We start from the raw sequence: 26,440 nt of genomic DNA, 5'->3' as shown, positions 1-26,440 counted from the left end.
ATGGGCATGACCACAGCATCTGTCAGCAACTCCTTAAACCAAAAGTGCCTTTTCCTGGGATTGCATTGCAGCAAAAGATCATGCCATTCTGGAAATAAGGCCACTGCTTTAACAAGTTGCTGACGCTCACAACATGAGCTGTGTACTCCCTCTCCCTTCAAATCCAAAGTGTCGCACAGCCCTAGTATCTCCTCCCTTATTCTGACACAGTCCAGGCACAGCCTCAAACTGGGTAAATCTGCTCATTCACTTGGAGGCCAGAAAGGTGACTGCAGTAACTTGAAGGAGTGGCAGCCAAGGCAGGATAGAGACTGCCTATGGGACAGCCATTGTCTTGTTGACTCAGGGATGGCTATGGGCTATAATAGAAAACTAAGGATTACAGGAGGGAGGAAGAGGATGTGCAGTACTTCCCTCTCACTGATTGTTCCTGTCCTCATTAAAGATTTGTATAGGCAGAAATCAGGGCATAGTTAAATAAACACCCAAATCTCATTTTAAAAGGTGAGCTCACCTGGGCATTGTGACTGCTGAAAGATTGACTTCACCCAGTTGTTTGAGGTATCCGCATGCTCTTACACTGTGCCTGATCTTTGGCAGGTGTTTGTTCTAACGCTAGGTTTGTTGGGGAGCAGAAAGATCCCCAGGAACAGATTATCCAATTTAGGCAGGCTGAATGTATGCATATACACACGCTGGCCCAACAAGATCTTATACAGGAAAAGCCCCTTCTGCATCACCCGCGGGGAGGAGACACTTTCAGATCGCGGCTATGAAGTTCTGAAAAACCAATTCGTGCAAATGGTAGGTGGGGAGCGAGGGACTGATCCTCTCTTCCCACCATGAAGTCCCTCCCTGAACCGAGCTGGGTTACAAAGCAGGCAGATCGAGAAAGGCTGTACAGGCTTCCAATCTCCGTTTCGCCCTGAGTAAATAACGCGGTGGATTTTGGCCTTCATCTGCCCGCTAGTCCTGTGAGTGAGGATTATGGGAGCTGTAATCCAGATGTCCTTGTAGTACGGCCGAGGATCGTCAGATACGGGATTTGTAGGATATCAGTTCTTTACTAAAGCGGAGGGCGGGGGGAGAGAGAATAGGGCGGCTACGGTAAGACCACGGAGCTCCTGGAGGAAAAGAGCGCACAACAGGAACCGTCACGAAAGGACGGGGGGAGCGACGCGGCCAAGAAGTCTCCCCCGCTGCCTTGATTGGTTCCGTCAGGTGTAACTCTCGGACTGAGCATAGTCAGGACCGCGCTGATTGGAGTTTGTTTGGTCGAAGAATCTTGGACGTTCTCTAGTACCGGAAGGGAGGGGAGAGGAGAGGGGAAGGGAGGAGAGGGGAAGGGAGGGGAGGAATTGCAAGGAAGGTTTACTTTCGCTTTTGCTTCAGAGAGGAGGAGGCTGCAACTTCGTATCTTCGAAGGTAGGTAGGCGAAACTCCCTTGCGGGAGGGAGTTTTCCCTCCGTTTTCTGACGTACCTGTTACTTCTTCGCTTATACAAAAGGTTATCCTGTGTCCCGTAGCCTTTGTAGCCTCGCACTGTGAATCTTTAGAGAACGATTTCCTTCTCCAGCTCCTTGAGGAAGCAGCCCGATGTTTTATTTCGCGGTTGCACTGCCTCACTCTACGTCGATAGTGGCCTGTCTCCCTAATCACAGCTGACAGCTTTATTCTCCTAGTACTGGTGTCCCTTTAATAAACCGAAAAAAGAAGTTAACTCTATGCTAAATCTCCCTGCTCCCCACCTTGGAGGGTGTTAGACAGACTCCATATTCCCAGACAGTGTTGTTGTAGATGGTCGGCGTTGTAGTCCAACTCTCATGAATAGAGGCTAATTGGGAAAGAGTGTTCTGTATCAAGTGGCATTGTTACAGAACTTTTAAGGATCTTTCATCTAGTGGCCCCACATAGGCACCAGAGGTCCTATCAATAAGCCAAGAGCACAATCCATTTTCTAACTACTTAATTTGGTTATCTTCTACAAGCACACATAGGATGCCTACCAGAAGGGAAGAAATAAGACAGTAAGAAAGCAAGAGGTTGTCCTCTCTTCCACTAGCCAAGTAGACCGAAGGAAGTTGAGAGCTTCCAAAGAGCTCTTTGTAGAAGAATTTCAGCCCTTCAACCCTATGTCCTTTCCTTTATATTCCATAGGTTAGGACTGTGCTAATTAGCACAATCAGTGTTAATTTTCACTTTTGTTATTGCCTGGTCCATTTCCTTCCTTTTTGATGTTTTCAGTTCCTTTATAAAACAATACATGTCCTGGTTTATTGATCCTGCCCATGCAGTTGCAATACACGTTGCCTTTAGCTTGCTTCCATTTATTAGCTCTAAGATGATATCAACTGGTAGTTGTAGTCTGCACCCCTCAGCTGTTTTATTATCCTCTGTTTATCCCTCCCCTGCTGGTCAGCCAGAATAGAGGGATTTAGGAAAAACAGCAGAATAGAAGGATGTATAGCTACACAATACAGTGAATAGGATTAAAGATATTATTTGGAGAATACACCTATATTTTAAAACTGCATTATAAAATATTATTTTCACCTCCACAGGTTTCTGGATATAGTCTGTCTGAGCTTTCAGAAATGCGGGCCTCTATAGTGGTTAAAATATTGGACTAGAATCAGGGAGACCCAAATCCTAGTCCACTCTCAGCTACAGAAGCTCACTGTGGCTTTGGGCCAGTCAATGTCTCTCTGGCTAACCTACCTCCCATGGTTGATGCTATGGGAAAAAAATAGAGCCAGGAGTACAGCATACAATGCCTAGACAAAAGGCAAGATATAAACTATCTTGTATTTTGCAAAGACTAGATGTTGCTTTAAGACAAAGCCTCAGCCTGTTGGTAGCAGGATTTCTTCTGTGATTAGAGTTAGGCAAGGTTTTTGCCTTTTTCATAACCTGCCACAGATCAATAGCTATTTTCTGTGTTTATTCTAAAAACATTTGTTCATAGACACAACTTCCTGCCACCTTGTGTGCAAACACAAAATTCTTAAAGAAATAACATGTTTGCCTAACAGTAGAGCCAGGGTAGATTTTTCCAGCCTAAAGCAAGAATCAAAGTAATTGCATTTAGATTAGTGCTGGACAGCTGAGAAAAAAAGGAAATGGTATTTTAAACAAGTACAGGACAGCTAATCTGTTCCAGAGATGATTGTACTAAAGGGAAGTTTCTAATCCCGTAAAACATGATGCAGAGTTCAGTAACCTTTGCTGAGAAACAGGGCTGTCCTTGAGCAACAGAAATCATTTCTCCACTAGCAGCCTTTAGTGTCTTCTAGTACTCATCCAGTTATTATTATCGTTGTTGTTGTTGTTGCAAGCATAATAGGCTCTGTCTTCCGTGCTATTCGGTGCCACAATCCCTAATGTAGTCAGGTCACTGACCAAAAGTTAACATACATTGCTTTCAGGTATCTTGTTCTGATTTGTAACAAAAATCATACAAAACCATCAAAGTTAATCAACTATTATTTTTATCAACCGGTACATTTATCAACATCTGTTCTTGTATATACTTTAATCCAAGAGAAGATAAGAAAAGCAGTTGGTGGATTCTTCTGCCACTGGTAAAAATAAGCACTTGTTCTCCTTGTGGGCTAGAAGAAAAGGCAAGTTTTAACAGATGGCTTGACCCATCTGAGCCAGTTTGGTATAGTGGTTAAGGCACCAGTCTAGAAACCGGGAGACCGTGAGTTCTAGTCCTCAGCTGGGTGGCCTTGGGCCAGTCACTCACTCTCAGCCCTAGGAAGAAAAAGACAAAGGCATACCGCTTCTGAAATCTTGCCAGGAAAACTGCAGGGACTGGTCTAGGCAGTCACCAGGAGTCTAGACTGGCTTGAAGACAGCAAAAAAAGACTCATCTACCAAACACTAATGCAAAGTGTTGATAGGGACTTTCAGATTAAGCAGGACAAACTCTCCTGCTTTACTGAGAAGCCCCTCCTGGTAAACAAAATAGACAGGGAACCTTTCTTGGAAAAGAGTGGTTGAAAGGAAGAAACAATGTGGTTTATATACTGAATTGTTCTTAGGACTAAAGTCAGAGAAGAATCAAGTGGCCACCTATTTCTTTATACTGGTTATCTATTTTCTCTTAAGAGGTAGAGAACCAATTTAGCTGTGGAGGTCAAAGAAGTCATTACAGCTTCTCTAAGAAATATAAATATCTATCTATCTATCTATCAGCTGTTACAAGCTCCCCAAATTAGGAAGAGAAACTAGGTCATGAGATAAGCTCATCAACTCTTCCATTGTTATTTATGCTGACCCTTTAAGAAATAATTATTTAGTGGCAGTAAAATCATGAGTGCAAATATCCTTTGTAATAAGAAAAAAATCCCCATGTATTAAAATAAAAAGCAAAAGTAAAAATGAATTGAGAGCTCTCTGATTCATCTCCCTAAGCTGCAGAAGAAGACTGCCTGGGGTTGAGTAATATGTGAAATAATTTTTGCTATGTCTTGATCCATTCATTCATTCATTAATGGTTTATCTTCCTGCATATATTTTAATTCTTACAATAGATCTGAAATAAGATAACCCAAATACTGACTCTGTCTTTTCTTTTAAATTATGGTGGAGAACATATTTGGAGATTTATATTCTTTACTCAGCCAGGCTTAATATATCAGCTTTAATACCTTTGAGTGGAATATAAAATAGCTAAGAAAAAACATAACACCCGTCACCATCCACAGATCACCAGTGCAGCCTCATCAATGGAGATTGGGTGGTGAGGTGGGGATTGGGGTGGCGCTCTCACTCTCTTCTGTGGTGACGGCGGTGAGGAGAAGAAGAGGGGTAGAAAAGCCACTTATCCTCCCTTCTTTTGCCTGCCTGGGGAGAAATGCCCTGACTGACAGGCAACTCAGTGGAGTGGAGTGGACCTGGATGAACAGGAACGTGTTCTACTCCTCCATCCATCTGTTCTGTGGAAGCTGCCTGATCCACTGGGGTCAAATGATGGAGGCTACCTGGTGAAGCTTTATCTTGTCAGCCTGGGGTGAAATGCTGCAGATCAAACAGCAGAGTGGTGCTAGCTGAAACAGGAGGGAGTTTTCCATGTGCATGTCAGTTGAGATCCTTTTTTACACAGGTCTGACAGTCTTGTGTGAAACCAGTAGACATGTGTTTTTTTTTAATACCTTGGCTGGCAAGCATTTTGCACCACAAAACATCAGGCAGGGGAGACTCCCACTGTTTAATCTGCCTCTACAGCCATATAGATAAGGAACCAACATGGCCAGCACTTTACAACAGGATTTCTCAACCTTGGCAGCTTGAAGTTGTGTGGACTTCAACTCCTAGAATTCCTCAGCCATCTGACATTACATGGGCAACTGCCTGGTTGCTGATCTCTGCCAAAGCCAAGATGGCCATGAAAGGAAGTCACTAGTGACTAGAGAGGAGGGGACATGTCAGCAACAGCTGAAAGTGGTGAATGGGATGTGGGCAGATCCTAGCACCCATGGCATCATCACCAGAGTTGCCACCAAAGTACCAGAAATGTGCATGTCAGGAGAAGAGAAAAACACCACTTCTTCATTGGCTCTGATAAATACCAAGTTAGGTGGCCTCAGCTATGGGCTGGAGATGAGATGGTCTGCATTATAGGACATGTCCTTAAAGAACAAGCAAGACATCTTCAAGCCATCCTTACGGGGATCTGTGAATGGCTGCTACCAGCATCCAGTCGTCATTGTACTAAAATTATAGTAAAAAAGGCAGGCTTCATAGCTCTTCAACAGTGGTTAGGTGATGTTATATTTACTTTGTTCTATTTTTTTCCCTTTAAAATCCTTCAAAAGATGTGGCCTGTTTCTCATATATGTCTATTTCATATTAACAAATTTATGTGGCTGCCCATCTACTAGTGAACTCTGGACAGTGAACAAGAATAAAAACACAGTACATTTTTTAATTAAAACAAAAAACACCCCAATAAAACTAAGCCATATTTATTTTGGTTTACCATGATATACATACAAGGTCAGAAAATAAACCATGGTTTTATAGCAGTAAACTATTATTATTTGTTAGCTACCTGATCATAGGTGTGGTGTAATGCTATGTGCAAACAGGTTGGGGTTTTTTGGCCTTATTCCTAGTTTGTTTTGTGCCCCAGCAAATCTAGCTAAACCATAGAAATGCAAAGCAAGAATGGCTATAAATGAAGCAGTTCATACCCTGAATCAGCCGGACAAGCATGAGGAAATTACTCAGCTGAAAACTGTCCCAAAGTCTTTTCTGGCTTTTTCAATAAATCAATTTATTAGCTGAAATGATTGTTTGCCTACCATGATCTGGGAAAGTAGCTATTTCTTTAAATCAAAATAAAAATAGGATTGTAACTTTTGTCTTCCACAGGTGGCTTCCTCTCAATATGTGGGCATCAGCTATGCATAGATGTGGCCTTCTCACATCCTCTAAGGTGCCAGGTAACTTGAATATCTAGGATTGCTGATTAGTGTTCTCTAAAATGGCCAGTTGCATGCTGCTTAAAAATGAAATTATGGTACTTTCTAACTGGCAGTCTGTAATTATGTACCTTTGTAGGTTATTTGGTGGCTTTGAGGTTGGGGAAGGGGGTGCACAGTACCTGCAATGAATTCCTTCTCAATGCCTTCAGCATTTAACTCTGAGCTCAGGGTTTTCTGCTCTGGGCCAGGCCAGATATTGAGTTAAATATCCTCTTTTTGCTATTTCCACACCCCAGTGCCTTTGAAAAGCATTTCTGTGGACATCCTTGTCCGCGGTTTCGTGGCTGACGTAGTGTCTGAACTCCAGTACCAGAATGAGGAAAAGAGCCCAGTGGAGGCCACCTTTGTCTTCCCTCTGGATGATGAGGCTGCAGTATATGCCTTTGAGGGTCTGATCGGTGGGACACGGATTGAGGCCCAGATCCGAGAGAAGAAGCAGGTGCAGAGTAATAATATATCTAGGGATTTAGAGATCATTTTTTGTGGAGCCAACAGAGATTTCATCTATGCACCCAAATTGTATGTCAAGAATTCTACATGTTGCTCTTAGAATCAACTGTACTAATGTTTACAGATACTTCCTTTAGTAGGTCTTAGTATATTTTCTTAATTGTTTTTATATGTTTACAATAATTAGCAGTTTTTAAGTGGTGAGTATGTTTTCAATTTGGAAAGAAGGCTGCCAATTGCTAAACAGTATTTCATTTTCCAAGAACTGTGTTCTTAGTCTGAGCTTAAGTGGCCTGTGAATGTTATTCTTACAATCACTCATCTCATTTTTCCTTGTTTAACTTGTTGCTGGGCTGCTTACATTGCAATATTTACTCATGGCCATCTTAGGTTTTAGAAAAGAACAACCCTACTTCCATATTTTGCTTTCCTCTTTGTTACATCTTCAACATTACTGGGTCATTCCCCCAGCAGTGCCATTTAAAAGGTATTTAAGTGGTTAAGTATCTCAGAGAGAACTCCACATTTACCTTTACTTGACTACTAAAATGCATTGTTTGACTATATCCTTATTTACACTTCTCAATATGTGTTAAGTGCGTATAACTCAATAAATATCTTGAATCATTGTGTCTACAATGTCCTAAATTGTTGCTAATATCTCAGTTTCCTGACTATTCCTGCCCCTCTGTATTGCTTCTATAATTTCCTTACTTTTGTTTGCATTGTCCTATTTGTCTTTAAGTCTTACCAGTATACAAAATCCTGTAAAGGGTTGAATAGATGTAACAAAGCAAGAGAGACATGTCTGTGTTGCACTTCTCCCAATTCCTGAATTTTAAAATAAAAGTGCATTGTCTTTTGTCCTGACGGAATGTGCTGCTAATTTTCTTAACACAGAAAACCAATAAAATGACAAAAAAAGTTGGGCAGAATATAGATTATTGTTGTTATTATTTTATTATGGTTGGTTGCACAGTCAGCCAGATATTTAGGCTGGATTTGGCATTTTTGACCACCTGTCAACTCCTTCCCAAGGACCTGGGAGGAGGAGGAGGAGGAGATCTGTGATCTTGTCCTCTTCCTGCCGGTTTCTCCCTCTTCTCCAATACAGGCAGAGCAAGAATACGAGGATGCCCTGAGCGAAGGCCGTCAGGCTTTCCTGCTTGAGAGAGAAGAAAACACCAGTGACGTTTTCACATGCAGCCTGGGCAACCTTCCTCCTGGTGGGGAGGCCACACTGAAACTGCGCTATGTTCAAGCACTATCTGTGGAACCGGATGGTGCCGTCCGTTTTGTCCTGCCCGCTGTCCTGAACCCCCGCTATGTTCCTGCAGGTAACTGTCTGTGCTCCCAAGTCCAGATGGAGCCCCCAAAGCAAAGCCTCCACCAGGCCCCTTCCCAGCCCTCCCTGCTCAGGGGCTCCAAGCGCTGGGACGTTATGGAACAGATAACTTGGCTGCACTTTCATCCTCTTCCTCCCAGGCCCCTTTACTTTACGTCTAAGACTGGAACTCAAGAACCACATCTTAAAACACAACAACAGTGGCTGGATTTGTACAAAACATGTAGCCGTAATAAAGGATGATGCATGTGGCTTGACATGTTCTGTACAGTCATTGTGGACATGCAGCTAGCAGTGATTCAGTCACATTGTGCAAACACAGCCATAGTTTGCCATAAAAAAAACAGATTCTTGAAGTAAGAAGCTTGAGAAAGAGGCAGGCTGCCACTGATCCTTTCCGCTTAATTTTATTATTTTATTTTTGTTAACGGTATAGAGCTTAATATTGTGTGCAGTTATTAGACCAGACTTTTGCAAGATGGTGCCCTCCAGATGAGTATCGGAAGGTGCAAAGAACTCAAAGTGAGAGACTTTCAGCCATCACATCCCATTATTTTCCTTTCCAATTTTTTTTAAAAAAAATACTGATATCGGGTGCCTTTCTTCCCTTCCGATTTTCTTCTCACGCCATCTTAATGAAGTAGGTTAGGTTTGCAGGCTGAGAGATTGAGACAAGATAAGATCATCTTCAAGTTGAGCAGGATTCCTTGTGACTTCATAGACACCCCCTGCACTTGGCAGGAGTGCTTTACCATTGCTTTCTTCAGTGGTAGCCAAGTAGTAACCATATCTATCCCTGTGCAGCTTTGGAGTCCAGGCAAAGCATCTGCTGGGAGACTTTGGCCAAATGGGGCTCTGAACGTGGGCTGTCTTGGTCCAACCCACTACTCACAGCACCACGGTGCCCCTTTCCTGGTTTGATTGGCATCTGCTGCCCCAGACTCATGCAGCTACCCTCTGGGAATCCCCTCAGGAGCCTCCCCACTTTCTATAGGCAGAGCCTTGCACGTGTTTTCTCTTGGCAGGCTCAGAAGGGGGCACTGTTTCCCAGCGGGTACCACGAATGCCCACAGGAGCTCTGCCCTACACACTCAGCCTCACCGCCAGGGTGGAGTCCCCCTACGGCATCAACCGCATGGAGTCAAAATGCAGTCTTGATCCTCTGCAGTATATGACGGAGGACCACACTGCTGCCCAGGTATTGCTGCTCAGGACTTAAGGATTTGAGTTGAAAGAAACTTCTAAAAAATATATATATTATTTTTCCAGCTCCTACACACCTCAAACTCCACATCGATTGTCTGTATGGACCGAACAACCAAATGAGATACTGGGTTATTCATACCAGTTGGGTTTCCAGGACTGGCTTTTAGAAGGAAAAACAGAAATAGGATGCAGGATTAAGACTGAGCTGTAAAGCAGGTGTCACTACCCCACTAGAGGGCTCTAAATGCACAGGAGTCGCCAGATGTTCCTTTTAGAACTGCTGAAAAAAACTGGCATGCTGCAGAATACAACTGCATGGTTTCCCAAATAATCTTTATTCCCCAATATTCAGATGTATGGCATGACTGCAGTGATGGTCTGCAAAATGCCAAAAATCTTCCATAAGATAAAAAGAAAAGGGCGTTGTGTTGCTGCCAGAGAGCAACAAGAGAGAGGATCCTGGGGATTACAAACTGGGGAGTTGGACTATATTGCAGGACATGAGTTAGAGGGAAAGAGGACATTTTGCCAATAACCTCTTAGTGCTACTCTGCATCATTAGGCCAGGCGTAAGCAACTTTTCTACAACCAGGATTTGGACTTTCAGGTTTATTTTTCAGCATATAAAGGTCGTAGCAGGCTGGACAGTGATGTAAATGGCATCACCAGAGTCAGTGGGTTTGTTAGGTTGTATTGAGGTAGAGATGGAACTGCATTAAGTCCATCAGAAGCTTAATGCTCCTGTCTCTTTTCATTTCCTACTAAATGATTCTGCCATTTCGCTTCATATCTCAGTGCTGCAATATTGGGGGCTCCAGGGGCTGACTGGGCTGGCCAAGAGATTACCGGTTGCCTGCTCCCCAACCTGGTAGCCTTCAGGCATTTTGCACTACCAGTCCCATCATTCCCAGAAAGCATGGCTTACCCAAATGGGAGATACCAGGTTTCATATGAAGAGTAGGTGAGCTTGCAGGGCTGAACACGTCTTCTGGAACTCCTCTTAAAGGGGAAGTTTGGCTAGGTATCTGGGTGATCTGTTCCTATCAGTGCTCCTATCAGAATTCAAAGGGATCCTCTCTTAATGGAGAAGGCAAGGCAATATTTACATAATAAAAACTTGAGCAGCCTCCTTGGCTTAGATACTTAGCAATTCATGCTTATATCCTAGACATTCTTCTGTGGCATTTAATTTGAAAAATCATGGCCTAGAGTCTACAGCATTGCAACCTGCAAGCACTTTGGTTTTGCTTATCTTCCCACAGGTCTCCTTGGCTAAAGGGCACCAGTTTGACCGTGATGTGGAACTGCTGATATATTATGAAGATGTTCACAAGACCAGTGCCATTTTAGAGGCTGGGAAGTCTGGAGCTGCCCCAGGTGAGCAAAGTTGAAGGCAGAGGTGGGGAATCTGTGCCTCTCCACTACAACTCTCAGCAATCCCTGTCAGCATGCCTATCAGTGAAGGATGCTGAGAGATGTAACTCAGCAACATCTTGAGGAACACAAGTTCCTCATCTTTGGCATAAGATTATCATGTGGCTGAAGTGGAAGGTTCCTGAGAACTGGAAGGGCCCTGCCTTGAGTGAAAATGCTTATTGATCTCATTTCCTCCTGCAAAATATAGGTTCTCTGATGGGGGACCCGGCCCTTCTGCTAACCCTATACCCCAACATTCCCACTGTCAAGCCAGGTCAGAGTGTTGCTGGAGAGTTCATCTTCCTGCTGGATCGCTCTGGCAGCATGGATATCACCATGGATAACCAGAACTCCTCACCATCACGCATTCAGAGTGCCAAGGTACCTTATGGGTGGATAGACAGGTGGATGGATTGATAGATGGGTTGAAATAGTGATCTGTAATCTACTACAGTTATAAGCTGAGTACAGTTTTTTACTGCATGCTTAGGATTTTCCTCAAGCCTTCCAAGATGCTCAACGTGATGTCCATGGTCCTTTCTTTATAACAACGCTGGGAAGTAGATCAGACTCAGTGACTAAACAAGTCACAAAATGAGGCTTAGGGATGAGAATTGAAACCTGAGTCTCCCAAACCTGTATCCAGACAGAACAGGTTTTGTAAAAGAGCTAAAGAAAAGTAGAGATAATACTTTGATATACATGGAAACTAACTCTGGATGTTTATCTACTTCCCCCTCCATCTCAGGAGACCCTGATTTTCTTGCTAAAGAGTCTCCCTCTGGGATGTTACTTCAACATCTATGGCTTTGGCTCTACTTTTGACTCACTCTACCCGTAAGTATTAGAAGTTGCCTCTTGTCAGACCTTTTACTGCTTAGCTTCTCCAGCTCCTACTTATCTCTGTGAAGTATCACTGGAAAGAATCAAATGCATAGTTTGTTTTTAAAAACAATACCAAGTTAAAAAGGAGATGTCAGTACAAAGAAATTGGTCAGGCCATGACAGAAACTAAATTTGATTTAAATCTAAAGAAGCCTACATAAATTAAATGCAGTTTGTAATTTTCCCTACATATTCAATAGTCTCCCCTTCTATTGCAGTGAAAATTATAATTGGGTGGAAAGTATTGGAAGGTTCTGGGAGTTAAACCAAAGCTTTTGGGAGCCTATATGTGACCTTCAGATCTCATATCGGACCCCAGATCATGAGGTGCTGTGTTGTCCTCTTCGGTCTTCTTGGTGGTCAACATATCCCCCATGTGTCCTCAGCACTGAGTTCTAGGGCTATAAATGCAGTGGGATGGTGAAGAAGAAATGGATGATTCTTGTGGATATGGGGAATACATAGAAGGTTGTTTGGGGGAATTTGGCTGAGCTTGGGGATAGCCTTCACCCTCTGGCACTCTCTGCAGGCAGAGTGTGGAGTACACCCAGGAGACCATGAACACTTCTATCCAACGTGTGAAGGAGCTGAAGTCTGACTTGGGAGGCACAGAGATTTTAAGACCCCTGAAGGCCATTTACAGCCAGCCGTGCCTTGAAGGACGTCCTCGACAGGTATTCAGAATTCTAATAAGATCTTCTTCCCTTTAATACCAAAACAGGGTAAGATTTACAGCAAAAGCATATAATGATGTTCATAGCTAGAAGTGTGAGGAGAATTTACTTTTATATTAGGCTGTAGACATTTTATATATACATATAAAATGACACTAACATTCCTTTTCTTCTCTGACACTAACATTTATAGCCTTGGTTTCAATTTCATTCTTGGTGATGTCACCATAATTTCCATCTAAATCTCTCAAATACTCTTTCCAGGACTCCCTTATTTCAGTTTCATCCCCATTTTGTCAGTTTGAATTTGAATTCCATTCACTCTGCTTGGCAGCCCTTTGTTTAAGTCTCTTCACCTATTGCCTGTTGTTGTTGTTTTGTTGCATTCTTTCCATCAAAATTGCTGCGCTTTCCTACTGCCTGTTTTAAACTTAACTGCTTTTTGCTTTATGTGTATATTACATAGTATCTTTCTCTCCTCTTTTTTTTTTAGCATTTTATCTTACGCATTTTTTCTACAGTTTCTTCTATTTCACCATTTTACCAAGCATCATTTTTATACCTGCTATTAATGTAAATCCATGCATTTCTAAGGCACTGGGTAACAAAATACTTTTCATTCTGTTCCAAACAACTTCCACATCTTCTTTCTTTTGTCCATTTTCCATTTATTCTATTGGGAGATTAACCAATCTTCTAATAATATTTTTTTTATATTTTATTTTGTATTTTTGTCTGCAGTCAGTCTACTTTTACTCCAGTTTCTTTCACTTCTTTCCTTTCTTTTCCATGCCATTTTTTCCCCAAAATTCATTCTTGATGTTACTGAAAAAATATTTATTCCATTGTTAGAACATGTCACTAATTCTCTGTCATTTATCATAAATTATCAAAACTATCATGCATTTAGCTTTATATTAATTGTTCTCCCATGTGTATGTATGAGTAAGCTTATGCTTAAACCACATATGTAAAAAAGCAGACCTTTTTCTAAGCAGATAACTCACCAGTCACCATTCATTCATTCTTGGATTCCACTGGATCACATTAGTTTAAAATGTTGCACATATGTTCCAAAAATCATCACTGGTTTTTCTGTTATCATATGCACTGGAGCTTAACATGCAGTTATCACCAATATATGGATTCCTACCTTCATACACTTTTACAACAGTGTAGATGATACTAATTCATACTTTCTGACAAAAATTTTAGTCCTTTCATTCATGATGAAACCTACACGTTTACTTTCCTGCATTGTTCATTAACCCACTCCACAAAAACAGGCCACGTTCAAAACTGTTACATTCTTTCCTTTTCTTAGTTTCACAGACACATGATATATCTATTTTTCTTTCATTTCATTCATTAATTTATATTTTTAACCCCTTACGATCTTCTGTATGACATGGTCGTAACCTGTCAGCCCAGCTCCAACTACATAACCAGATGCAACCATAGTTGTCGATCACCTTCCATCTTGTTATTGGGCAATTGAGGCTTTCTAGCAAAATAAGAGAACTGTAAATTATGTTGAGGGCCAGTTTGGTGTAGTGGTTAAGGCATCAGGCTAGAAACTGGGAGACCGTGAGTTCTAGTCCCCCTTTAGGCACAAAGCCAGCTGGGTGACCTTGGGCCAGTCACTTTCTCTCAGCCCTAGAAAGGAGGCAATGGCAAGCCACTTCCGAAAAACCTTGCCAAAAAAACTGCAAGGACTTGTCCGGGCAGTCTCCAAGAATCAGGCACAATTGAATGGATTGAAAAAAAGATGTTACCAACCTTTGTCAAACCTGTACCACATGCAGCATTCCCTGTTAATGATAAGGACAATAATGATCTGTTTGGGCACCAAATGGAGATACATGCAGTATGTATCTCTGGATGTTATGCTACCAAATAACTCAGAGTACTAGGCTACCACAATAGAACTAGTTTGTCTAGTTTCAATTCTGGTGGCATGTCCTCCTGAATAATCAAAGATAAGTTGTAGCATAATAGAACTGGAGGGTTCTTCATTGGAAAATGCTGCTCCACAGTGATCAGCTTTTTTGTCTTAGGGCTGAGGTCAGCAGAGGCAATTGCTGATACCCACAGTGACTGGTGAGGTATAAAGCTAAGGCTATAGTGGAAAAACAAAGAAAGGAACTGTAGGCACAGCCAGGAGGTCACCGTATGAGGAACCAATTTGTTTTAGGGAATGCAGAGATGGTTTGACAGAATTTTGATTGCCCTCCAGTCCTGTAATCTCTTGAAATTAGCCACAGGAAGTTCAAATTAAATTTCTTCTCACCTGCTTCCAAGCAGCTTGGTGGTTAGGTTAGACTTTTGACTTCATATCTCTCTCCATCTCCACAGCTCTTTGTTTTCACCGACGGAGAGGTGTCCAATACGAACGAGGCCATTGCTGAAGTTCGACTTCACAGTAGCTCCCACAGGTAAGAAAAGAGGGTGAAACTGTTTCCTTGATATTCTTTTCCCCTGGCTTCTATCAGCTTCTGTCCTCTTCCTTCCCCCTCAACAGGTGCTTCTCCTTTGGCATTGGGGAAGGGGCCTCCACAGCTCTCATCAAAGGCATTGCTCGAGCTGCTGGAGGCAGTGCTGAATTCATCACTGGCAAGGAACGCATGCAGGCCAAGGTGAGGCCTCTTCCGCTTCACATGTTTTAGCTCTGCTGCGTGTCATTGGCATTAATATATCAGCTGTAGCAGCTTAATACCTTTCAGACAAGGGGGGCATCAGAAATTACTTTACATGGGTTCTGTTCTTTGGTGCTGACAAGAACTAACAAGGAAACCCATTGTTTACTTTGGTTTATAATATTCTTCATGAGGCACAAATATAGGAGCATCCTTTTGGGTAGTAGATACACACACTTGCCTTCTTGTTATTTGGAAGATTTGGGGATTAATAACAAGGTTATTCTGACATAGCTCTTCCTAGACTAGAAGCCATCAGATGGGATGAAATATTAACTAAAGTTGCAAGGCATAATTCATAGAATCATAGAAGGGGCTGTTTAGGCCACCAAGTCCAGTGCCCCTTTCAGGGCAGGAATCCAAATTAAAGCATCCCAATTTGCTTCAACTCCATCTGAACACATCAAATGAAAGGGAGCCCATTTACTTCTCAAGGTAATGAGTTCCACTCTTGAACTGCTCTTACCATGAGAATATCTTGTCTAACTTTCAATCAGAATCTGTCTTCCTGTAATTAAATCCACTACTCCATATTCTGCATTCTGGAACAAGAGACGGTAAGTCTTGTTTGTTTGTTTATTGGATTTATATCCTTCCTTTCACTTAGGAGCTCAAGGCAATGTGTTTATTTGTTAAGATGTTTCTAAGGCCACCCAATGCATCACCAACTCTGAAGTCCCTTTCAGCTATTTCAGGAGCGCCACTGTGTCCCTCCTCAGCCATCTTCTCTCAAGAGTCAGCGGACCCAGCTTCTTCAATCTCTCTTCATGGAGCTTAGTTTCTAATTCCCTGACCTTCTTTCCTGCCTTTCTCTGAAACCTGCCCCGGTTTCTTTCGTTCCTTCTTAACGAGTAATGGCCAGAACTGGACACGGCACTCAAGGTGGGGTCTATATGAAGCAGAATAGTGTTGAAGAATTATTTCCACTGATTTGAAAATTACTTTGTGGTTGCAGCCTAAACCTGCATTTGCCTTCTTTGCAGCCACATCATGCTGCTGCTCATATTTGGTTTTCAGTCAGTTAGATCTCTTTTGCCAATATTATTACCGAGCTGGTCTACATCCAGAGGACTTGTCGTCTGTGTCTTGGGGATGGGGGTAGGGCAGAATAGAACATTTTGTTTAGCCAAAACTCTGACTGTTCGTGCAGACACTGTTTCATCATCTCAAAGCTATAGCAGTGACAACCTTGCCATTTTTAAAGTAAGCATTGACTCTTATTTCTCAGAGGAGCCTAGAATCTTCTAGAGCCTCTTCACAAGATTCCCGTTTTCCTGCAGGCTTTGCAGAGTCTGAAGAAGGCCCTTCAGCCAGCAGTGACGGGGATCTCTCTGAGCTGGGAGTTGCCTCCTGGCCTCGAGGCCACCCTGGTGGGGTCAGGACCTCAAGTCATTTTCCAAGGGCAGCGCTGCCTCATCTATGCCCAGGTCCGTGGGCAACTTCAGGCAAGTGATCCACCTGAGGTCCGCCATCCTGAGTAATCCCTCCCTCCCTCCCGCGGTGTATTCCGTGTCCTGTGCCTGCTCAGCTAAGGGTATTCAGTTGCCCTTCCTTAGCAGCTCTCATCCTAGAACGTACCGATTCTCAGAAAGGATTTCCCTTCTTTTCCCCCTTCGTCTTCTGTTTTTGTACAGACATCAGGTGCCGTGGAGGGGACAGCAGTTGTTCGGTATAATTTCCAAAACGAGACTCCCACAGAAACGACTAAGTTCTCACTCCATCTTGAGGAGACAGACAGGTAGAACCCAAGGCTGAGCAAACCCTTTCAAAGAGGCGCATCACAGTGAGTGGGGGCGCATCCAAAGTATTTCTCTGAGTCCTCAAAGCAGACGCCTCTTTTTTCAGATTTGCAGAGTTCCTTCATAAGCTGCTCCCAGCTGACTCTTCACGCATGATGCAGCCAGGAGTAGCTTGTGAACCAAGAAAAAGACGTGGCTGTTTTGCGGATTCAAACCAAGGTGCCTTTCACCTAGCAGAGCCATTTCCTCTTCGTGATCCCCTGGCCTTTGTATTTCAATGCCAAATGAAAGTAGGAAGCCACCACCTTGAGCCACTCTATTGCTAGGTGTGTGTGTGTCATCTCTTGCCCTCCGGATTCACAGTCCCTAGCCAAGGGCCCAGAGATTTGGCTGGATTCATAATTGTTCCGGCAGTTTTCAGCAAAAGGACATTGTGTGGTTGACATTGACTAAAACACAGCAGACCAAGCCAGTGCCAAACAAAACATTTGTGTTCTTTCATGTTACTTCCAGGCTATGGAAGGTGCTCCCCCAGGGGTACATGCAGGCTCTGCTTTCTCTCTCTTCAGGGAAGGAGACAAGAAGGAAAGGTCTTTTTATCCCAGACTTTTCAGCTTCAGTGAGTTAAAATCCAAACCAAGCAGTCAGTCACTGTTAACTCTTTATGTTTATTTACTGTTAGCTGACCCTCTGGGCAGAAAGCCACGATATAAAAGGAACTGACAGTAAATTAAGACTCGGTGTGTGGTGTGATGGCAGCCCTTTCTCCATCCCATCTCGCCCCCTTCTGCGCAGGCTCCCTGTTCACCGTCTTGCAGCTCAGGCACTGTTGCAAGAACTAGAAGAGGCCAAGGAGGAGGTGGAGGAAAAGCGGCGCCTGGCACTAGAGACAAGCCTGAGCTCCGGGGTGGTGTGTTCCCAGACAGCCTACGTGGGTGTGAACACAGAGCTGGGCAAGCCGGTCCAAGGGCCCCTCCTCCACCGAGATGTCCCCCTTGCAGGTGAGTTGTGAGCAAAAGAGGGCGGACCAGTCCCAGGCCCCAAGTGGCTGTTGAATCAAACGGGGGTCTGATTTGCAGCTGAGCCTCTCCAGGTAATCTGGAGTCTTGCCTGGAGGAGCTTCAGTTGAAAAGCCATCACTCTCTGGACTTCAGCTGTCCAGCAGTTGGCAGAGTGGGTGGCTGGGGTCCACTCTTGTTGGCTGCCAGGTGTCATCTGTTTCAACATAGCACGATCCTTCGTATTCTTGTAGTGGCTTTGCTGGATTGCTGGTTTTCTACCTCCTACTTGAGCTGTCAGGCCCTTTGGTTTCTATTATTTGAATGGGAATTATTGATTGTAAAATTATAAGAATGAATCCAGTAAATAACTTCTGCGTTAGACCATCCCCTTTTTCCTTCAGGGAGGCAACAACTTCCACACATCTTTCTGACTTCCTCTTGTGGGCAGCTGCAAATCTCTCTTGAGAAAGTTACCATCCTTCTTTCGGGCCAGAAGGGCAGCCTTTTAGTGGCTCAGGGTCACATTTAATGATTAGTGGGAGGTACAAGAATTGGGCAGTGATGCACTGTGAATGAAGCCACATAATGCATGTAAATGCAGCTGACATTCCCCATTTTCTCGGTTTTGAGAGCTACAGACTGGGGTCATTCTAAGAAGTATGTGTGTGAGTGCCTGAGAGTCAGTGTTGACTCCTGGCAACTGCCTGGCCAAGTTCTTGCAGTTTTCTCAGCAAAGTTTCAAAAGTTTGCCATTGCCTCCTTCCCAGGGCTAAGAGAGAGTGGCTGGCCCAAGGTCACCCAGCTGGGTTTGTGCCTAAACCAGGACTAGAATTCATGGTCTCCTTGTTTCTAGCCATTCTAAGAAGTAAGGTAGATAATCTAGGCTGCCAGTAGTTCTTGGGGAGATTTTCTGTATTCCTGCCTCAGACTAGCTGTCTCAGTCGCTCTGCATCTGCTGGGGTCTAGACTAGCATTTTTCAACCTTGGCAACTTTAAGATGTGTGGACTTCACCTGGCTGGGGAATTCTGGGAGTTGCAGTCCACAACTTTTAAAGTTGCCAAGGTTGAGAAATACTGATCTGGAACATCTAGTACTCAGGGAAGAATGGAAGGACACAAAAGGAAGGAAACATTCATCTTGGCTTATTACAGTTCCTATTGCAAGAATTTTTCCTGTGCTCTGTTTCACTTTGGAATGTCTGCAGGTTTCTGTTTGTCATCAAGATTGATGTCCTGTGCAATGCCATCACCACTTTCAAATTCAGTGCCATTCTTCGGCTCTGCAGGTCCAGGTACAACTCTATGGGCAAATTTGCATCACGTCCCACAAGATAATTCCTGTCAGCTGTTGTGTAAAGTTAACAAAAGAAATGCTGTTCTTATTAACTTCCTTTATATTCTAACATGGGATCCATTACTTCGTTTCAATAATTACAATAAATAAATAAATGCAGAATATTATTTGTATAAGGTTATTTTGAGTTATGCTGTAACCTCTTCTGATGTCCAGTCCTGTTAATTTTGTGAGGCTGGCAGAATTGGGGTGGAAAAAAACTGTTTGAGTCCAAAATTAGACCATTTGGTGAATGCCTGACATTTGTGCCTCTCAAATCTTGCTTTTGAAGTTGCAGATAACAGAATTTAAACTATCGTGACATTGCAGGGGTGGAACAGGCAGTTTTATAGTTAGTAACTATGAGCTCTAGAAACCTGCTGTTCAATGACTGGTTGATTATAAGCAGTTATATGTACTTTATTGCTGTAGTTTTCAACCCTGGCAACTTTAAGATGTGTGGACTTCAACTCCAGCATGTTGGCTGGGGAATTCTGGGAGTTGAAGTCCACGGATCTTAGCGCTGCCAAGGTTGAAAAACACTGCTTTAGAGCATCTCCTCTTTCCTTCTGTGAAGTAAGCATTTTCTATAATCCTTGAAGAAAAACAATACTTCTCTGGACCTTTTGAATTTCATCTTGCAGGCAGTTGTAAATCTGTTTCTTAAAAGCTGCCATCCTCCAGTGGTATCTACAGGGTATAGTAAAAAAAAAGTCAAGATAACAGCTGCAACAGTACGATCAAAGCTCCACATGTTTTTTATGTGCATCACCACATTTGATACATGGCCGCCATCTTGACTTGTTTTTACTACACCCTGCGAGCATCCCTGCATCCTTCCTTTAGGGCAGAAAGAGAAAAACTGAGTGGCTAATAGTGATATTTAATTGGGGTGTATGTGTAGGAGGACTGAAATAATTGGCTAGTAATGCACTGAAGAAGAGCTACATAATGCATATAAGACAAATACAGCATTTAAGACATAACTTGCCACTGGCATCTCTCAGCTAGACTACTGAAATTCATTTTACATAGGGTTGCCTTTGAAGATGACTTGAAGGCTGTCGGTCCTTAAATGTGGCAGCTAGATTATTAAGCACTGTAAGTCAGTTTAGCAAAATAACAGATCTTGTTTTGCAGGATGTGCCAGTTGGCTATCAAAGTCAGTTAAAGGCGCTGGTGAGTGCCTATAAAACCTGTTATGGCTTGGGCTCTTTATATCATTGGGACCAACTTCTTCAACTACTGCCCCCCCCAACACACACACAGACAATCTAGCAGGGAGATAAAGCTCTGGATACCCATCCTGGAAGAGATTGGGGGTTTGGTACCAGACAATGATGTTCTCAGCAGTAGTATCCTTTCTTGATAATAGCTCACCCTCTAGAATCAGATGTCACTCTGTCCTGGGATCTTTGTGTAAAGTGAGAAGACAGTCTTCTTTTGAGAAGATAGGCCTAATTGGTAGCCACAGTTTTTATAAATAGTACTCAGTGTTCTTAACTGCTTAATATTTTTATGATTAATATTTGGATATTTTATTCCATTTATTTTAAGCTGCCTTAGTCCCGAGAACAGTCAGCATATAAATGATTATAAATAAATGTATGTTGACATGTCCCATTCTCCCCTACTTTCAAGGGGAGCTATGTCCAATTATGTTATTTATTATGTTCCTTTAATGAGATAAGTTAATAAATACCTTTCTGATATGACTTAAAAATTATCTTTTTTGCTATTTTTGCTAGTCCCTTGATTTTTGTGATTATTTTAGTACTTATGCAGTGACTTTTGTGTATTTCATCCCGCTGAATGGTGAGAAAGTCTAAGAAAAGGGGGAATCTGGTGGCCACAACACAGAGGTGTCAGGCGGGTCAAAAAAATCAAGCTGGCAGTCAACAACCATGGAATCAAAGCCCCCACCCCTTCCTTACATGCATCACAATGGATGTAAAAAAGGGTAGAGCTTCAGTCACATGGTAGCCACCATCTTGACTTGTTTTACCCCTTCCTTGTGGATATCCCTGCCACAGTAAGAGATTTGGGGGGCTGCAGGTTGCCCATCTCTATTTTACTAATAAGTTTTGAGATCTTTAGACTAAGATCAGTTTAGGATATAATGTAGATAATCCAGGCCATCAATAATTCTTTGGGAGTTTAGTATTAGTATTCCAACCTCAGACTTCTCATCTGACTCGCCCTGCATCTGCTGGAATTTAGACCACCAGAGCTCAGAGAGGAATGGATGGACAGAAAGGGAAGGAAAAATTAATCTTGGATATTACAGTTTCTATTGCAAGAGTTTATCTTACTTTTTCCCCCATGATTATTTTCATTTTGAAGCAGGTGGCTATAGAAGAAGACAGCCAAAAACTGGGGGAGGAGTATTCTCTACACAGGGATGTGATTTTTCAGCAGCCATGAGCAGCATGTCGCCGAGGTTCAAGATGGGTAATTCCTGTGAATCACTGTACAAAGCTAATGAAATAATGCCATTCACACAAACTGTTTACTGAATGGAAGAGTCAGACAAGGAATGAATTAGCCTGTGTCAGTAATAACTTCAAAGCTTGTAATGAAAATAAGGAAAGTTGGATATTGTTTCTGTATGTTTGGTTTGGATTATATTGTAGCCACTTCTGATTGCAGCCTTTTGATTTTGTGAGAATGAGATGGAAAAACTGGAGGGGCCCAGCATTGGACTTTTATGGGGATACCTGCGATTTGTGCCTCCCAAAGTCGCATCTCTGAAGTTGCAGATAGTCAAATTAAGGGGGCGGGAGGGACATGGAAGCAGGGATGAAACAAGTAGTTTAATGTGTGAGATAAGTGTGAGATCTAGAAACTTGCTCCTCAAAACTGTGTTTTTAAATCTCTTCAAGGTTCCTTATTAGTAGCCAAATAATACAGAAAGGATCTTGATTCCCAGGTTTCAACTCAGATTGATAGATTGATTGATTGTATTTTTATACCGCCCATCTCAAAATGACTCTGGGCAGTTTACAAAAAAATTAAAACAATAGCAGTTGGGTATCAATTACGAAGATACATTATAAAAATATAAATATACAAATATAATAAAAACTCTAAAATATTAAATGTAAGATATAAAATTTAGTATATGAACCCCAGACGGCGAAATTGCGGTCTTGTTAAAATTTCCTGAGGCTGCGTCAGAGTGCCAGCTACCCCCATGATGAACTATCCCCCTCCCACCCCAAGCGAGGTGGCACAGCCATGTCTTGAGGCCCTTACGGAAGGCCAGGAGAGTGGGGGCTTGCCTTATCTCTGGGGGTAATAAACTGGAAATGTAATGTTTCAGTCACAGGTAGTCTGGATTAATATACTGTATTTCATTGTTTAAAAAAAGTAAAGATTTATGCTTATGCACAGTGAGAGCTCTTCTATTAGATAGATTTATTTAAACATTACTTCACTTGACTTAGCGATCATGGTAAAGTTAAGTAGATCTATAAAGATATATTTTGGATATAAATGTGGATTTTAGGCCTAAAATGGTAAAGCTAACTGATTCCCGAGTTTGCTTAAGTAGCCGTTCTCCTCTGAAGCTGTGATTTTTGCCTCTATATTTCGAGCTAGAATTGCTCAATCCAGCAAGAGGTAAGAGGAGCAGTTAAGATAACATGCTCGATGTGAAGTAATCAGCCAAGAGGAAATTGAAGGTGAATACTGTATGAACTTTGATAGGTTCTGAATGTGCTGTGATATTGAGATCTCCTTCTTGACAGCCCGAGAGTCAGAACCTTCCAGCCCTAAGGAGGAAGAGTCGCCTCTTTTGAAGTTGGTATCCCTGCAGAATGCAGATGGTTCCTGGCCTCACGGGTCTGCCCTAGCCAGGATCCTAGGTCTGAGCGAGTCTGTGATCTCAGACAAAGCACTAGCCAATGTACGTTTGTGGAGATCTTATGGTATCCACCGCAGGTGGGATTCATTTGATTGCATGCCTATGGTTAGAAAAGGCTGTACTACTTCACTGTTTGGAGGAATAGAATGTAGAATTAGGGCCATGGTAGGCATCTTAGAACCAGATGCACTGTAATCCAGAAGTTCTGGAGGACACTAAATTCCAGAGTCTCAACTAAGTGAGCAGTTACTAAAAAATGTCATGACATTGATAGAGTATAAAATAGCATTCTTGTGAACACGAGAGATGTCAAAATAGGTGGGGAGACAGGCCACTGCATGCTTACCCTGCCTTTAATCCCTGATTTTGTTGTGATGGGGACCGGAAGGGCGGAACTAACTTATGCAACCTCTTTCCCTAAAACCTGTAGAATCTTAATTTCAAGGTTTCATACATAATATAGAGCATTTAGATGACCAAGCAAAGCTTTCTCTATCGTGGGACATGGAATGGAACAGGAATGGAAGAGATAGTTACCAATAAATAGAAAGATGGAGAGGTAGCAAAGTTGCGTTAACTGAGTATTATTCAATGGAAAATATAGAACTTAAACTGTTATTAATGCAAACCATGGTATCCATTACCTTCTTCAACATGTTGTTTTGTATTCTGTGCAAGAGCCTGTATTTACAATATGATTTAGCTATTGAATAGTTACTTTTAACCATCATTTGGCCAAACATTGTGCACACCTGCACAGGAACAGTAGGTAAGACTCATTCAATATCCTTCTCACACCATCCCTCTCAGGTGGACCCAAACATATGGGCAACGGTGCTGGCTATTCTCTGGCTTCATTTGACTGCTGCAGAGCAGAAAGATGAGTGGGAGCTGCTGGAAGGAAAAGCTGTCCATTGGCTCCAAGTGAATGCAGGTGAGATACTGTGGGCAGCTGGTCAAGAGGAGCCAATGCTGGGATAAGAAATAGTGGTTTGTGGCACCCTTTAGTGACCATGAAAAAAAAACTAAGTATCAGACCTGGTTTGTACTTGGATGGGAAACAGTTAGGTTTGCTAGTCAGACTGGTAGTCAAAAAAATATCCCAGGAGAAGAGAATGTCAGAACAGTTCTAAACTATTGCCAAGAAAAGTACATGGATGTGTCCAAGAGTCACCAGGAAACCAGTTCAGTTCACCTCCTATGGAAAAGACACTTTGATGAGTGTGGTTCCAACAGCAGTGCCCATTCATCTTATTTAATTCTATGCATCTGGTTCATCTAAGCCCTTATTAAGAACACAGTTCCTTGAGGAATCCTTTGGATACCTCTTTGGACACACAAACACCATGCATTGCACAGAATGTAAATCTGAAAGTTGAATGTAAATCTGAAAGTAGAAAAATTAGTTCTTTGCACATCACAGTACATAATGGTACAATTGTAATACAAGTCAATATCCCTTTTCATCATTGAAGAGAATAGTATATTGCAAATGAAGTTTCCTTCTGGCTTATTGACATTGTGGTTTTTTTACATTTATTAATCTTTGGACCCTACCCCAATTTCAGTCACTGGTTTAGTGGTTATAGTGCTGGAGTAGAACTAAAGACATCCAAATTCAAGTCCATCTTCAGTTGGGGAAGCTTACAGGATGATTTAGATCAATCACTCATTCTCAGCCTAACTCATTTCACAGGGTAACTGTTGTGATGGGCAGTTAGTCAAGTGTATATTATGTACACTACTTTGAGTTCCATTTATAAACCTAATGTATAAATCTGTGCTACCTTGAGTAGCTATTTGCTATCCTCTGGGCAGACATCAAAAGAACCACCTTTACCCATTCTCCAAAAACTCCCTCTGCTACTTTCTTGAACTTCCCTAATTGGGGTGATTAGATCTGATTTGAAAAAAATCCAGAGGACCTCTGTGGCTGCAAAGAGAAACAGAAAACTTTAACGACTTACTGTTATATAGTGGGCTCTTGGAGTTTTGCAGCCCAGATTGATGACCCTAAATGAGTGCATTTTACTGTTGACTATTTCTTGGTTTCTCAGTGTGTGAACTGCTTCATTTCTCTTAAGGCAACCTCATATATTAAATCTCCTTCTACTTTGGTTGATGCCTATTAAGCTGTTTTTGTCTTCTGATATTTTTAAGAGTTGTGCTTGAGATTGGCTATGGGAATAACAGCTAGGATACTTTATTTGCACATAGACCATCTAGTGGCAAGGAAGATGAGCTATTGCTGCCTTCCTCAATCAGCTCCCAGAACCACCATAGCCATTGCTAAGAGTTCTGGGAGTTGAAGTCCAGATACATGGACAGCACCCAGATTTACTTTATCGGCATTGGAAGATGATATGGCAGATGGTAGTGCATTAGTTAAACTGAAGTGGATTTTGACACTTGTTTTCTTTTTTTTCAGGAGCTAAGCTGGCTGAGTGTGTGAAGGCTGGTAATGCAGTCCTGGGAAGTAGTGTGAGCCCCCAGGTTTTTGGGCTTTGAGTTCATGGGGTTATCCTACGCCTGAAACAGAAATGTCCACTTTTGTTACTGCTGAAATATTATCTGCTGCCTCCCCACAGGGGCACCATTAGTCCTCCTTTAGAAGGTATCAGCGTCTTGCTTGCAAGCTTGCTAAGTTCTAATACATTTCAGTATGTTCTATTGGTGCATTATTAGCCAAGCACTCCATGTATAAATTCAGATTTATTGTGAAATAGATACAGATATATTTTAAAAGTAAATTGGCAAGGGGGAAAAAAACCGTTCATAAAAAGCATGGAAATGAAGGCTGGTGCCTCACCTGAAAATTTTCTTTTAATTTACAGTTTAAATTCTGTAATATGAACAGTACCTTGGAACATGAATTCTTATACAATGCTTAAATAAAAACTAGGGCTTTGCTCCCGGTCCCTGAAGCATCAACTTTGAGATGGACTCAACTTTGAGATGGACTTGAGTCAAAAAAGGATGGGCAGAGAGGGGTATGAGCTTCTTTATATCAACAGAACTTACAAGCTATTCTGTAGTTGGCCTTTAATTATGTATTTGGCTTGCTCAGATGGTATCAATCAAACTTAAGAGATATAGTCTGATGTTGATTAATGTATATTCTCTCCTCCAAGGGAAATATGCATAAATTAATGCTATGCCAATCAACAGCTAAAACCATGACTCTAATCTTTTAATAACTGTCATTATGGCAGTTTCCATAATAACCAGATAGGCTGTATTCCTCCTGAACTGCTTAGTTATAAAGCTAATAGGGGAAGAGTATCTTTGCTAACAACAGAAAGACTTCTGAATCATTAATTATCAAATCCATGGACT

The 26,440-nt window shown here is 42.2% G+C and overlaps 2 protein-coding genes across 5 annotated transcripts; both read left to right on the top strand.

The window, feature by feature from the left end:
- The first annotated feature begins 1,353 nt into the window (after positions 1–1,353).
- Positions 1,354–16,662, top strand: LOC134495521 (von Willebrand factor A domain-containing protein 5A-like). 4 transcript variants are annotated; one of them, XM_063301025.1, is made up of 12 exons: positions 1,354–1,425; positions 6,382–6,452; positions 6,731–6,933; positions 8,059–8,281; positions 9,312–9,487; positions 10,758–10,872; positions 11,120–11,292; positions 11,660–11,748; positions 12,326–12,470; positions 14,826–14,905; positions 14,992–15,106; positions 16,447–16,662. In XM_063301025.1, the coding sequence occupies exons 2-12, from the start codon at positions 6,398–6,400 to the stop codon at positions 16,645–16,647; spliced, it is 1,575 nt and encodes a 524-aa protein (XP_063157095.1). In that variant the 5' UTR covers positions 1,354–1,425; positions 6,382–6,397; the 3' UTR covers positions 16,648–16,662. The 4 variants fall into 4 exon arrangements, with proteins under 4 accessions (XP_063157095.1, XP_063157094.1, XP_063157096.1 ...); XM_063301024.1 differs by having other exon boundaries at positions 1,361–1,429; XM_063301026.1 differs by lacking the exon at positions 1,354–1,425 and having other exon boundaries at positions 9,315–9,487.
- Positions 16,663–16,748: 86 nt separating this feature from the next.
- Positions 16,749–25,863, top strand: LOC134495523 (von Willebrand factor A domain-containing protein 5A-like). Its single transcript, XM_063301028.1, has 7 exons — positions 16,749–16,904; positions 17,701–17,906; positions 19,112–19,198; positions 21,583–21,699; positions 22,989–23,146; positions 23,915–24,038; positions 25,533–25,863. The coding sequence occupies exons 3-7, from the start codon at positions 19,135–19,137 to the stop codon at positions 25,610–25,612; spliced, it is 543 nt and encodes a 180-aa protein (XP_063157098.1). The 5' UTR covers positions 16,749–16,904; positions 17,701–17,906; positions 19,112–19,134; the 3' UTR covers positions 25,613–25,863.
- Positions 25,864–26,440: the final 577 nt, after the last annotated feature.

The sequence above is a fragment of the Candoia aspera genome, chromosome 4 (genome assembly GCF_035149785.1).
Source record: "Candoia aspera isolate rCanAsp1 chromosome 4, rCanAsp1.hap2, whole genome shotgun sequence".
Classification (NCBI taxonomy): Eukaryota; Metazoa; Chordata; class Lepidosauria; order Squamata; family Boidae; genus Candoia; species Candoia aspera.
Note: the sequence above shows the minus strand (reverse complement) of the source record. Positions and strands in the feature narration are given on the sequence as shown.